The sequence below is a fragment of the Labeo rohita genome, chromosome 4, assembly GCF_022985175.1.
Source record: "Labeo rohita strain BAU-BD-2019 chromosome 4, IGBB_LRoh.1.0, whole genome shotgun sequence".
NCBI lineage: Eukaryota > Metazoa > Chordata > Actinopteri > Cypriniformes > Cyprinidae > Labeo > Labeo rohita.
Genome location: NC_066872.1, coordinates 40,665,274 through 40,680,827, shown reverse-complemented (window position 1 = coordinate 40,680,827; position 15,554 = coordinate 40,665,274). Strand labels below are relative to the sequence as shown.

General features: G+C 30.9%; 2 protein-coding genes and 1 long non-coding RNA gene across 12 annotated transcripts in view; 2 read left to right on the top strand and 1 right to left on the bottom strand.

Annotated features, from left to right (window-relative positions):
* The window catches only part of ninj2 (ninjurin 2), a 27,444-nt gene extending 14,830 nt beyond the window's left edge, over positions 1–12,614 (top strand). Inside the window, exons 2-4 of one of the 3 annotated variants that reach the window (XM_051107029.1) lie at positions 11,168–11,378; positions 11,470–11,598; positions 11,729–12,614. In XM_051107029.1, the coding sequence (XP_050962986.1) occupies positions 11,168–11,378; positions 11,470–11,598; positions 11,729–11,739 (351 nt within the window). In that variant the 3' untranslated portion in view covers positions 11,740–12,614. Of the gene's footprint in view, positions 1–11,167; positions 11,379–11,469; positions 11,642–11,728 lie in introns of all 3 variants that reach the window. The other 2 variants (XM_051107028.1, XM_051107027.1) reach the window with 2 other exon arrangements.
* On the bottom strand, positions 11,278–15,554 carry LOC127163694 (uncharacterized). The gene is made up of 4 exons (XR_007827527.1): positions 14,760–15,554; positions 14,463–14,625; positions 11,552–11,628; positions 11,278–11,414 (listed from the first exon to the last, which is right to left on the bottom strand). It is a non-coding gene; the product is annotated as an uncharacterized LOC127163694 (long non-coding RNA).
* Positions 14,596–15,554, top strand: part of erc1b (ELKS/RAB6-interacting/CAST family member 1b) — a 256,072-nt gene continuing 255,113 nt past the window's right edge. For 3 of the 8 annotated variants that reach the window (XM_051107019.1, XM_051107018.1, XM_051107024.1), the window contains exon 1: positions 14,596–14,774. The gene's annotated coding sequence lies outside the window, so the exon portion shown is untranslated. The remainder of the gene's footprint in view (positions 14,775–15,554) is intronic. The other 5 variants (XM_051107022.1, XM_051107021.1, XM_051107020.1 and 2 more) reach the window with 2 other exon arrangements.

Genomic DNA, 15,554 nt, shown 5'->3' with positions numbered 1-15,554 from the left:
CTGAGTCCAGCGCCGCAGATAAACTGTTTATCAAAGGACGGAGGAGGACAGCGTGTGTCTGTGGCTATTGTGCATTCTGCATGTGATTTCTGAAGCAATTTTTAGAGGCTATAACTCGTCCTGGGTTAACGCCGAACATCATGACCCAGTTTCTAGAAGTGACACCCCGGTTGTCCAGCTCTGTGTCGCCGTATCCCAATAAAACCTAGCAGAACACACTGACATATACTCGTAAATGAGGACAAACCGACTTTTATTGTTATTTTTTAATGTAAAATTGGTTTTATGCAAAGTTGGTGTAATTATAAGGACAAAAAATAACTTTTTGCATTATTTAGTGTTAGAGAAAAAGTGTTTATAAGTGAGTTTTTAATTTAGGACGTCCCTAATGGTCTCCACAGGGAGGTTTGGTCAGATTTAGCTCACTTTTGGGGACAATTTTGGACTATAGTTGGGTCCACATATACATTTGTAAAATAAAATAACATAACATAACATAACATAAAATAATAAAATAAAATAAAATAAAATAAAATAAAATAAAATAAAATTTAGCTCACCTTGGGGACAGTTTTGGTCTTAAATTATAGTCAAGTCCATACACTTATTCCCAAAATGTAAAAGTTCAAATAAACAAATGAATAAATAAATAAATAAACAGAAAAAAATGAATGAATGAATGAATGAATGAATGAATAAATACATACATACATAAAATACTAAATAAACTAAAATAACAAAATAAATAACTAAATAAAAAGAATAAGTAAATAAAAAAAATATATAAATAAAAAAATTACAATTAAAATACATTTTAAATTAATTAAATAATTAATTAAAATAAATAAAATAAAGGTTTGGTCAGACTCTTGGGGACAGTTTTGGCCTAAAATTATAGTCAAGTCCACACAGATATTCCCAAAATGTAAATGCAAATAAATAAATAAATAAAAAAAATAAAATTAAATTAAATTAAAGAATAATATTATTAGAAATTAAATTAAAAACAAAAAAGTACAAATAAACAAATAAATACATACATAAAACTAAAAAAACTAATATAAAAATAGTAAATAAATAAATAAATGTTTGTTCAAAAATTATATATATATACATATATATATATATATATATATATATATATATATAAACAATACCTAACTTTTTTCCCATTTACATTTTTAATCTGAGAAAACAAAAATGAACAAATGAAAAAAAAACTCACTTTGAAATAAATAAATACAAATAAAAATTTTAAAAAAATAAGAAGAAGAAAAAAAAAACTTATATAAACAAAAATTACAAAATATTTTTTTTTCTCACTTACATTTTTAATCTGAGGGAGAGAGAAAAAACATCTATCCTTGAATGTCCCCAAAGGGAGGTTTGGTCAAATTTAGCAAAGTCCACACTCACATTCCCAAAATGCAAAATAATAACAAACAAACAAACACACAAATGAGTAAATAAAATAAAATAAAATAAAGAAATAAATAAAAATACAATTAAATAAAATAAATGTTAAAAATGTAAGAAGTATATAAACAAACCAAAAAAATACAAAATATATTTTTGTTTGTTTTTTATTTACACTTTTAATCTGAGGAAGAAAAAAAAAATATATATATATATATATAAATACTCCTTGTTTATGAGTGCATTTCAATTGAGGGACGTCCCTGAATGTCCCCAAAGGGAGGTTTGTTCAGATTTAGCTCTTTTGGGGACAGTTTTGCCCCCAAACTAACGTTAAATCCACACGCACATCCCCAACCGGCTCTCATCATGTAGTTACTCCAGTGACAACCCACCAGGGCAGCGTATCCGATCATCTTCTCGTCCTTGTGTCACTACAGGAAATATAAAGAATGTTTGGTGGGTTCATGGGAAAGCCGAAGGTAGGAATTTTGTCCCGAAGCTTAAAGTGTCAAATAAACATTTCCTGTTCTCTAACTCCTCACACATTGGTATGACAGGGTCAGGGATGATACGAGTACGAATTCTTGAAGAGCGGCGTCTCCCTTGGGCTCCATTATGGCTTCGCACAGTCTTCTACTTTTGCCAGACAGATTGTGTGTGCGTATATGTGTGTGTTTATGCTACCCAGAAGATGAGTTTATTGCTCAGAGGTTGCTTTTCTATCTCATGGAGGTCTCATTTATGTCTTTAACTCAAATATATCTCCTAAAAGCAGAAATGTAAATACAAGGTTCTTTATTGGCATCTATGGTTCCATTTAGAACCTTTTACACCCATGGAACTTTCAATTCCACAAAAGATTCTTTATAGTGGAAAAATGTTCTTTAGTTCCAAAAACGTTTCTAAAATGGAATGTAGTCAAAAGGAGAGAGTGAGGGGTGTTGTGGGTAGATAAACCCAAAGTTTGCCTTTATGTGTGTGTGAATGTACAGAATTGGAGAAGAAAAACTGAGTTTAACCTTGTCAAATGTCTCATGTGGTGTCTCACACAAGTGGTCTGCAGTGTATTTGGTGAGCCACCACCTCAAAAGAAGAACTGAGAGTTTTTTTTCTATTCAACATTTCTGTATCTAAATCAGCTTCTTTTCTCAGCCTCTATTTAGCCACATCCTCATGACAAATTCAGATGAAGTCAACCACACAGTTAATACACAAACCCTTTCCTCTGCCTGTGTGAAAACAACGCGTCGGTTCCCAACCTCCCATATGAACACAATAGCAGCAGAAGTGACACACTGGAGAGTCACAGTGTCAGGAAGTCAGCGCAGGTGACAGATTGTTTGTTAGCAAATTACTCAATGAGTTTATATTAGTTTATTACAGTTTCACTGTGTCATTTTAAAGACCTATATCTAGAAGGAATGAATTGATTAAATATTTAAATAATAATAATAATAATAAATGAATAATAATAATAATAATAATAATAATAAAATACATTGATGATGTTGATGATAATCTTGTTTGTTTATCATTTTTTATAACAACAATAATAATTATATAAAATAAAAACTGACAAAATGATTTAAAAATGATATAAAAATCATTAATTATAAATAAATAAAAAGTAAATACAAACATAAAAAAATGATGATGATATTCAAAGAAATAAATATAAAATAAATGCATACTATTTGTTTGCATACTATTTATTTGATATATAATTTATTTTTCATTTATTTAGAATAACAACAATAGTTATTAAATATATATAATAAAATTAATTATAAATAAATGCAAAGTAAATACAAACATCAAATAAATAATAATAATAATAAATGAAAAATAAATGCATACATTGATGATGATCTTTATTTATAATAATATTGTATAAAAACAAAAAAATAAATCACTAATTAAAAAAGATTAATTGTAAATAAATAAAAAGTAAATACAAACATAAATAAATAAATACAAATATATAAATAAATGATGATATTCAAAGAAATTAATATAAAATAAACGCATACACAAATTGTTATAATTTTTTATTTGTTTGTTTATTTATTTTTTGATATATAATTTAGTTTTCATTTATTTATAATAACAATAATTATTAAATATAACAATAATCATTCAAAATAATTAATTATAAATAAATGCAAAGTAAATACAAACATAAAATAAATAAATTATGATAATAATAATAATAATAATAATAAATGAAAAATAAATGCATACATTGATAATCTTGTTTGTTTATCATTTATTTATAATAATAATTATTATTATATAAAAACAAAAAATAAATCACTAATTAAAAAAGATTCATTGTAAACAAATAAAAAGTAAATACAAACATAAATAAATAAATACAAATATATATAAATAAATTATGGTATTCAAAGAAATGAATATAAAATCAATGCATACATAAATGATGATGTTATAATTATTTATTTTTTAATTTGATATAATTTATTTGTAATTTATAATAGTAACAATAATAATAATTATATAAAAATAAAAACAGAAATATTTTTTATAAATTATAAAATAAAAACAAAATAAATAAATGATGATGATCATAATAATCATTAATAAAAATAATAAATAATTATTAATAAAAATAAATAAATTAAAAAATGATATACATAAAATATATAATTATAATAATGACACTACTATTACTACTATTAAAAAAAGTTGTTGTTGTTACAATATATATATATATATATATATATATAAAATTTCATGATTACTTGTTTTATCATCATTATTATCTACATTATTTATTCATATAAACATTATATTTATTCATATAACATATATAAACATTACTTTTATTTTTTGTGATCATATGAATGTCGTGACATAAGGATGTGTGTGTGTGTGTGTGTATATGTGTGAGGTCACAGGGTTCATGAGGTGTGACAGCTCCCGCAGGCTCAGCAGGCAGGGAAGGGGCGTGTCCCGTCACATCCCCTCCGCCTCCACTTTGCCCGTGTTTGATATGAAGTGAAGATGTTCCAGTGTTTATAGCAACTGTCAGCATAAACATAGTGTGACCCTCTTCAAATCCAAACAGCCCACAATACGGCCCACGGATAACTTCACTTAGACACAGAAAAGAAATCTGTTATTGCACAAATGCAGACACGCTGTCAGTGATAGAAGACCCAGTTTTATTGGTTTATACAGACTGAACCCGTCCATGTGTAGTCGGTTAAACACGCTCTCACAAGCACTTATTTTCTCAATGGGAGAATAAACAACAGCTTGAGGGTCAGGCATAGACTTATACTTCAGTGTACTTGAGCGATAAACTACAAGGCCTTCAGTGGTTTTGGTAAAACAATTAGTACATAACAAAGAAGCTATGCTGCACTACAATATAGGCTTCTAGTATACACTATAAAAAAGATGTTTTGGTAGTTCATATACATTTGCTCTGCCATCAGAAACATTTCTAAAAGCAGGATGAATCATTAAGCATCTCCAAACAAACACACAGCAGTGGCGTTTTGTTCTTGAATGAATTTGTGTTGTTGAACAAACTGGTTGAGTGAATAATTCAATGACTCACTCATGAATGAGTCATTTCAGTGTCTAAATTCAAAGGCGGCGTGTCACATTTGTCAGCAACATAAGGTACATCATCTGGGCTGTCTCATTTTAACTTGTGAGGTGTAAATTGCTCATTTCTTTCTTACTTTGGAATACAAAAGTTGCTTTCTAAATGAGACGTATGATGTATGAATGTTGACGTTCATGAAAAAATCAGTGTTAAAATGAATCAGATGACAATTCAATAGCAAAAAACAAATGATTCAAAAGACTTGTAAAAACAAGCCACATGTCACCACCTACTGGTAACAAAGTAACTTGTCACAAGAATTAAAGGGACAGTTCACCCAAAAATGAAATTCTGTCATTAATTACTCACTCTCATGTCGTTCCAAACTCGTAAGACCTTTGTTTACCTTCGAAAAACAAATTAAGATATTTTTTAAGACCTTTCTGACCCTGCATAGACAGCAACGCAACTTACACAATCAAGGCCTAGAAAAGTAGTAAGGACATTGTTAAAATAGTCCAAGCTATAAGAATACTTTTTGTGCGCTAAGAAAACAAATGTGTTTAAACAAACTGGGTGAAGATTCAAGAGCAATAAACAAATGATTCAAATGATTCACTCATAAAAACAAGTCACATGTCACCACCTACTGGCAACAAAGTAACCTGTAGTAAGAATTAAAGGGACAGTTCACCCAAAAATGAAAGTTCTGTCATTAATTACTCACTCTCATGTCGTTCCAAACCCGTAAGACCTTCGTTCAGCTTTGCAACACAAATTAAGATATTTTTAATGAAATACGACCTACGAGAATTCTTTTACTGCGCAAAGAAGACAAAAATAACAACTTTATTCAACACATGGACTATTTTAATGATGTCCTTACTACCTTTCTGGGCCTTAAATGTGTCAACTGCATTGCTGTCTGTTGTACACAGAGTCAGAAAACTTTCACGTTTCATAAAAAATATCTTAATTTGTGTTCTGAAGATGAACAGCATGGTGAGTAAGTAATGTGCTTTTTTTTCATCTTGAGTCTTGCATATATTTTTCCAGTAAAATACTTCAAAGGCTGCCTAAACAAACTTGAACGGGGCAAAATACATGTAAAATATTGACTCTCTCAGATTTTTATTAGACATCCTAAAATGTTTGTGATGCTTTCAGCAAATATGTTGTAATACTCCATGTGTTCTTTGTCCCCTACAGTTGCTGGGGAACTGAGGTTTACTGTATCTAACATTCCCAGAACACCCTGGGCCCCTACTGACCTGTCAACACATTCCTAAAGCTCCATTCACTCTCTAATTGGCTAGGACGTCAATGCATCCTGGTCCTGATTGGCTCACCTCTGGAAGCTCTGAGGCAACATGTAACTTTACCAGCTCTGTTTACACCGATCTCCGGTTGCCGTGACAACACTGATGGCGAATGTTGCAACGCAGGGCTGAGTTGACAGTTCTGACATATTCTTATGTAACCGCGCATGTGTTGACTGATTGACATTTCGTTACATTCAAAGCTTTATATTTTATTGCTCAGATTTAGGGCCTAGAAATATGAGGTCAAAGGTCAAGCTATACATACAGTGTGAACTCACTTGGAAACACTGCCAGGGTGTCCAACAGTGTTTTATAGATGTCAAACGGTAAAGTCAGCACTTAAAATTTCGCTCATTTTGCACCGTTGCCTCAGGTCAGTAAGAACGGTAGCTTTCATATGAACTGAAATGTATAAACCGGTTCTAATGTTATCCTGGCATGTCAAAGCACGGAACTGCAAAAAAGCTTTGTAGTCATAAAATGGCACAATATTATCATCGTAACATGAATCCCATAGAGACAGAAAGACCTTTGTTTTACAGCACACCCCATACCACAGTCAAGAGGAAAAGGCTTTTATGAGAATCTTTCATAACTAATAATGGCTTTGGGGAAAACGTTCCAATGCTTCCTTTGTTTTAAAGGTTTTAAATGAGCAAGATTATGTCATTGTAAGTAAACAGAACTTTTCCTCAGTTCATGGGATGGTGCTTTTGGTTTAAAAAGGTGAGTGGCTCATGACTTGAAAATGAATGGATTAAAGAAAGGAAGTAGAGGGCGAGATGGATCTGACCCAGCGGCCCAGCGATTTGACCATTTCCTGACTTCAAAATGATAGTTAAGTCACAGACTAAACTAAGAATGATGAGTGTTGGTCAGTTTCCCACAACATGTGGGGAGTGCTGGTGTCCTAATCCAGTTTTTTTTCTATTTTAAGAGTTTAATGAGAAAACATAATTAATAAAACTAGATTTTTAATTTCTATGTGATTAATAAGGTGCTTTTGGCATGTTTCTATGTTGTTCTCTTGCATAAGATAAAATGTATGCAGCAGGGTTATTTTCTGAAACCATTTAAAAATAATTTTCATGACTTGCAATAAAATAAAATAAAATAAACAACACTTCTCATTTTAATGTATTTTAGGTTTTTAGGTTATTTAAAGTATTAAAACAAGCAAAACTAAATAAATTAAAACAAATTACTATTAAAAAACATAATTAAATTCAATTTAAAAATACTATACACATTTTCACTATACAGATGCTAAAACATATTTTCTTTAAAAAAATAAATAAATAAAAATGACACAAATACAACAAAATTACTAACATTTTAATGAAAAATTAAAGTAATGAAACAAAAATAAAATTTTATAATAGATTTCAGCTGTTTTCGTTTTGCTATGTAAATGTCATATTAACCCATTTATTTGTCCTGTGTGTTCATGTATATATTTTATTGTTTTACTTTCAATTTTAACAAATTGGAAATATGCCATAAAATATGAAATATTAAATGTTTAAAACTAGGATCAACTAATCAAACAGAGAAATAAACACAAAACATTTTAATATTTATTGTGTAAAATATTATTGGAAATTTTGTTAATTATCGTTAACATTTGAAAACATTTTAACAGTGTCAATGAAAAGCTTAAGATGAAATATGACAGAATAAAATAAATATTTTTATTATGTGTCATTTACAGGATATTTTTATTGTGTATGTTTTTTCAAATTATGCAATGAATTTAATGTGCATTTATGCGTTTAATATATATTACAGGTTAAATTACATTTTAAAATATGTACACAGTTGCTTTTTATTGATTACATAATTACATATTATTTTTAGTATATTATATATTATATTTTAGTATATATATTCGTATATTTTTATCTTCACAAACCCCAGTTTGAGAAACCTTGACATAATGTTTTGTTAATAACAAACAGAACATATTTTCTTACTCTCAGTTTTTTTTATATCAATATGGTACAAGATGATCATATTTATCAATGTGATAAACAAGTTCAAGGTCAAAAGTAATCTAAATGTAGTCTGATTACATTACCTAAAATGTGTAATGTAATGGATTACATTACAAATTACAATTTTTGTCATGTAACTTAGAGTCAGTAAAGGACTACAATTTGTAAACAACCTAACCTGCTTTGTATGTGTGTTTGTACTGTTTATATAGTGTGTGTGAGTGTTTTTCTCATTTCTGTGGTGAATAAGGTGTTTTCAGAGCAGTATAGGGGGTTTGAATGTTTACATGTACCCTCCTCCTCTGTATCTGCACGTGTAGTGGGACGTGGTTGCCCAGAAAAGAGGAGTAAGAAGAAGACGGAGCAAAGAAAGTTATTTGTTTGAGTGAACCCTCCTCGCCCGTTCCCATCTGCTATTGGCCGTGAGAGCAGCCAATGAGTGGGTGGGGAGGTGGACTTCCTGTGGGCCAGAGACACGGGCCCCACATGTAAAATATTCCTGACCTCTCCCATGGTGTTTATTTTAAAAAGAAAAAAGGAAAACGTTCCCCATCATTAAGGAAAACAGTGGGCCTGTGCGTGTGGTATTTGGACGCTTGCCTGGTCTTAGTTTTACTGCGCTGTGATTGGTGGAGACGATTCAGTTTTTTCTACAAAACAAGCTTCTTATGTTACATCACATGTATGAAACATGTATGTTTGTAAGGGGCGGGACACTGTGAATGACAGCAGACGCACAACAGAACACTTAGTTCCCTATAGGGTCACATGTATGTAGATGCAATCTCTCTCAGCCCACATGTCTCTAACAGGTCCTGTAGACGGAGATAAGGCTGTGTTAAGAATGCCAAGATCAAAAATAAGAAGAACAGGAAGTGAAGCAAAAGTGTTGGATTTATTTTGAGATTTGGTTGAAAGGTTTTCTTGATAAATATAAAAATATGATATGAGCAAGAATTGATGTGGATAACGACTTTTTAAAATAGTTTAGTGGGTTGAGAACAAAAAAAATCTACGTTACATCATATATATATATTTGGCACCAAAGTAAGCTACAAATTAGTCTCATCCCTGTAATGTGCTAATTTTCAGGAGATGTATTGGAATTTATATATAATAAAAATATATTTTAAAAAAATATATATATATATATATATATATATAATATAATTTTATAATAGTATTTTTAGTTATTCATATAATAATAATAATAATATAAAAAATGTAAAAATAGTATGTAAACAAGGATATCTAGCGCCCCCAAGCTGTTCCTATTAAAAAACATTGCAGATTGAAAAATCAATAGTGAAATGTTGCCATCTATTGGTAGAAATAGGTAACTAACGATACTTAAAATTCTACACACAATACAGTACATAAAACTATCATGACCAACTTTACAAATATTCATATAGTTTTATATTGCATTTCAAAAAAGAAGGCAATACATTTTATTGCAGATGCCAACATCAAACATCTATGTATAAGACTTTTATATAGTATATAAAGGGGATATATATGAAGAGTTCAGATGCAAAAGCCCCTAAATCCATCTGACGCATTTCTTTAAAATTTGCATTTCTTTCTGGCTACTTTGTATAGGTTTCTATGTAAGTACTGGTACTTCTGATTGGGCTGAGCCTGGAATTTAGCGAGTCTGAAGTAAAAATATTTGATGGACGTGTACTATGTGTCGGGAGCATTCACTCAGTATCATTATCTCATTTTTGACCGAGATGGCTTTTAGCTGGTTTTGCATCTGAACTCTTCATATATATATATATATATATATATATATATATAATGCATGTAATGAATGTATATACATGCATAATTACAATGCATAATAATATAATATGCATAATAATTATGTTCTGTTTGATGATTTTTTTAAAGTATAAAAAAAGTATATTTAAAGAGTTTATTTGCAAAAACAGATAACATTTTTTAAAATTTTCAAAAATCATGTTTTGTTTTTTATTATCATGCTTTTTTTGTTATAATGCTTTTATTGTTTTATTGTTAGTTAGCTGTAGTTTTTTTTTTAGTTTATTAATTGGAATACACAATGAAAAAACATTCTGAAAATTGTTAAAAACAGAGTGAATGAACTCTTCATTTTATATTTTTAATTTACCTTTTTTTTTGTATAAAATAAACTCTTGATGCACTGGAAAATATTTGCTTAAAAATGCTAACACCTATATTAAATGGTTTTATTCAAATCAAAAATATTGCTTAACATCTCTGCATCAACCTAAATACATTATTTGTACTAACAAACTTATTTTTAAATAGTTTTTAACAATAGCAGGGTACAACTTTTTTTCTGTGTGTCTGAAACGTTTTAGAACATAGTTATTTTGGTTGGTTTTGTAAAAAAAAAAAAAAATGTTTTAAAAAGTGTTTGTCCAGATTGGAACAGAGAGAGTGGAGGAATAATTATATTAAAAATATTCTCAGTGGTTTATCATTTAAATAGGCTGACTTAGCTTTTTTCATGTGCGCTGAGAACTTTTTTGTCTTTGAAGGATCTTATCTCACAGAGTACAGATGTTGCTGCAAACCACTGATATTTCTCCTAAAGATGAGGGTAGATGGCCTCTTGTTTTCCTCTACTGAAAATATTCTAAAACACTGTAGGTGAATAATGCATCTGAAATAAGTATGCATGAGTCTGAAAATACTCTTTTATATAATAAACCCAATAGATGCATTACTTTGCCATCTGGCCAACAGACGCTGCACATATGTATACCATAAAGGGTGCATTTGATTCCATTTAAGGCTAATTACAATAGCAGAAAAATATTAAATTTAATTTAATAATTTAATTTAATTTCTCTCTTTCTCAGCCTGCAGAACCTCTCAACATGAATAATTATGCCACTAAGAAGAGTGTAGCAGAGAGCATGCTGGATGTGGCGCTGCTCATGGCAAATGCCTCTCAGCTCAAAGCCGTCCTGGAGCAGGGCCCAGAGTTTAAGTACTACCTCACCGTCATCGTCCTCATCGCCGCGTCTCTCTTCTTCCAAGTGGTCGCGGGGGCTCTCTTTGTCCACATGGGTGAGAGTGAAATCCATCGTGCATTATGCACAAAACCTGTAAGGATGTTTTATATTTAGTGATTTTATTTTGAACAATCTTCCTTTTTCAGCACGCAAAAACCTCAACGACGTGGCCAATCAGAGGAAGTTGAACATAATAAACAATGTGGCTACTGTGCTGGTGTTTCTCACCGTCATCATCAACATCTTCATCACCGCTTTTGGAGTGCAGAAGACAGGTCTCTATCCTAAGCAGTAGTCTAAACTGTCTGTAAGATGCAGGTGATACACAAAATAAATATTAGTGTTGAATATGCATGCCACAGTATGCTAAACAAATTGACTGTTTCTTATGTTGTTTGATTTTAGGCTCTCAGTAATGAAAGTCACATTCTTCAGGCTGGTTCAATCAAGAAAGACTTCCTTCTGGCTTTGATATTTGTTATACTACAGAAGACATGATTATTTTATGGTGTTTTTGTATTTATTTCTATGGAGGGCATTAGCCTATATTAAAGAATCTATCCACCTTATTTTTCAACGCGGAAAAGTAAGCCGTTTTCTGTAAATGTGCGTGACTTCCGGTTCATTAGCTGCTGTAGGGAATTAGTGAGAAGAACAACAAAGTGCAGTAAACGGTAAAACACTACAAACCACTTTTGTCTTCATAATTAAGATAATACATTAAAATAATGTGGTAAGACACATTATTTTGCAATATCAACCAGTAAAACGAGCTGTTTGTAAAGCTAAAAATGGACGTGGATGAGACCGGAAGCCTCCCCTGGTGAAAAAACCAGCATATGCTGGTAGGTATGTTTTGATGCTGGTTTAAGCTGGTCCTTTGCAGTTCATGCTGGTCCTTGACCAGCAACATGACCAGCAAAAACCAGCAAAGGACCAGCTTAAACCAGCATCAAAACCTACATAACCAGCATATGCTGGTTTTTTTCACCAGGGTCCTACATAAAATGTACAAATGACCTCGCCCACTCTTAGGAAAAAAATAAGGTGGATAAAACAAAATAGGTTACATTTATCATAGACTGTCTAGTGATTATATTACCTAGAGAAAACTATAATCAAAATCTGAATTCATCAACTAATATGTTGTACTTTCTACTGTCCTAACTATTATTTAACGTTTGTTATGAAATACTCAACTGTTTACCATTAAGTTAATGTATTTAAATAATCTCTGGCTCATTTTCTGTAAAATGCCTATGGAATATCATCATAAAACATGGGAAAAGTGTGTGCGTGTGTGTTTTATACAGTACACAGCGATCACGTGTGTTGCTTAACCTATAGGAGGATCCCTACTGACCTCTAGTGGACGATATATGTATTATAAAAACAGGAAATGGAAATAAGTAATTAAAAAAACAAACAAAACAATAAATCCCTTTCAAGTTTTATATGTAAATTAAATTAAACCTGTGGATTTACCTACAGCAACTGAAGCATTAAAAGTAATAATTATAATAACAGACCAACATTGGAAAATACATTTCAAGTATTAATGGGATGCAAATGGAATTGGTTTGAAAATGCTTTCAGTAAGACTGATGATGTAATTTCCTTACAGTGCTGGTCTGATAATGCATCACATACTGTAGTTAAGGGAATGAGACTAGAGTCTAATTTTATAAAATGTCCTTGGTTAGGGGAACTGAACACCCTGAACCTGATCAATGCGGTCTGGGTCTCTGAGTCCTTTTCCTGCAGTCATGCTTCAGTTACACAAGCAAGTAATATCAGTCAAACCCCAAATTACATCCAGAAGACCGATGCTGGAGGAGGCCTCCATCGTGTGGGTATTCAGCTTCAATCTTTACTGCTGAACATATAGAGAACACTTGAAGATGTTATGATGGGTTAATCTGAACAGAATGGATGATGTTTTGTCTGTTTACATTTACATTTAATGTTTACCAGATTCTTTTGATCCACAGCAACTGTCAAATGATTTGTGTGTGTGTGTTTCTATCTATCTATCTATCTATCTATCTATCTATATATAGTTGTCATATCAAGAAATAAATTACATTTCTGTCTTTGTTAAAACTGATGGTATGAAAAAGTGAAGTAAGAAGTTATATGTATATATTTGTAATTTGGATGATAAAATTAATTAGAAATAATGCATGTTCTGCAAGACAGGTGACTAATAAAATAAATCTAAAAATACGAAAAATTTATATAAATATAAATAAATGAACTCGTGGAAAAGATCAACTATTTATCGATAAAAAGGAAAAATGCAAGCATAAATATAAAATAAAAACAAAACATAAAATATGATCTATATATATATATATATATATATATATATATATATATGCAATTTGGATAATAAAATTAATTAAAAATAATTTACATTCCTCAATACAAGTCACTAATCAGATTGATATAAATACATATATGTGAACTCACTTGTATAAAATATCAACTATTTCTTGAAAAAAAAAACTAAGAAAATAATGCAAGCATAAATATAAAATACTAAATATAAATATAAAAATTATGAAAAATAAATACAATTATATAAGTGAACTCACATATATAAAATATCGACTATTTCTTAAAAAAACAAAACAAAGAAAATAATGCAAGCATAAATATAAAATACTAAATATAAATATAAAAATTATGAAAAATAAATACAAATATATAAGTGATATATATATTGATATATATGCTATTTGGATAATAAAATTAATTAAAAATAATTCATATATATATATATATATATATGAACTCACTTGTATAAAATATAAATTATTTCTTGAAAAAAATAAAACATGCAAGCATAAATAAAATGAAAAAAGTAGAAATTAAATATATATTTGAATAACATTAATTAGAAATAATTCATATTCTGCACTGTCACTAATCAAATAAATATTAACAACATGAAAAATAAATGCAAACTCACCTGTATAAAAAATAAAAAATGTAAGCATAAATATAAAACACTAAATATAAACATAAAATTAGAAAAATAAATACAAAGCTAAAAATAAACACTGCTATAAAATGTCAACTACTTCCTAAACAAACAAACAAAAAGAAAGAAAGAAATAACGAAATAAGCTCATACACTTGAATCCCAATGTACATAACCAGCACATCATCCTCTACGTGGTGCCACCTCGCATAAGAAGTGCAGAAGTGCTCGTGCACGTCACGACGGTCATGGAGGCCAGTGTCGGGAGCGCGTATCCCGGTTCGTTACGTCACTTGAAGCGCCCTGGCTGGTAGCTCTGGCAAAGAGAGGAAGAAAACGACAGAAGTACTCTAAAACAGGGCTTTCCCCGCGGTTATCAGCTCTCAAAGTGATAACGGTCCGTCTACAACAATAGAAACAGGCACAGCCATCTCGCCAAACCGGACTAACCTCTTGTGGAAGAAGGTAAGGAGCTTTTGAAAGTGATTTTCCTCTGCTGAAGAGTCTGAACTGCTCGGACACAGCCCATTGATAGTGTGGGATTATGTGGAGATATATCTGTATATTGCACACTAACGGTCTATAAACGTTCGTATGCGCCCAGACAAACTAGGGGGAAGGTAAATAAAGATGATATTTCACAATATGCGCACGGGAGACTGTTCAAATGAAACGCTGTTGCGCCAACAAGCAATGGAGGAACAGGAGGAGGGAAAAGAAGAAAAAATACACACATATTTCGTGTAAGAGAGGAGTCTTGTTCCACTGCCGAGTTTATGATTCGACATAAACAGCCATAGTGAGACAATCTGGACACTATTGTGTGGTAAAAACCGCTGCGAATTCGTCCAGAGCTTCAGCACAGGCGGTGTCAAGCTTCTTCAAGAGGAAGCCCTGGGACTACATGTGCATTTCGGACTTTCATTCCTGATTTCTTTGCTTATTTCCCCTCGTAGAACAGATTTAAAGCGTCTGCGAGGCGGTTACTAAATATCCGCGAATTGTTACAAAGTATCTCCTCACTCTCTGTGACGTCAGCAGGAAAATATGTATCGGTTACAAAATATCTCTTTAGAACGCACACAACTGTTACAAAGTATCTCCCGCTGGGGATATATTTACCCGAACTCCAAAGGAAAAGTTGTTTATTATTGAGCAAAACAAACCCTTAAACATAACAGTTTTGTTTTAAAGCGGATGGTGTTATTATAGGACCCTGCAGGTAGTTCAATCGAGTGTCGTTCC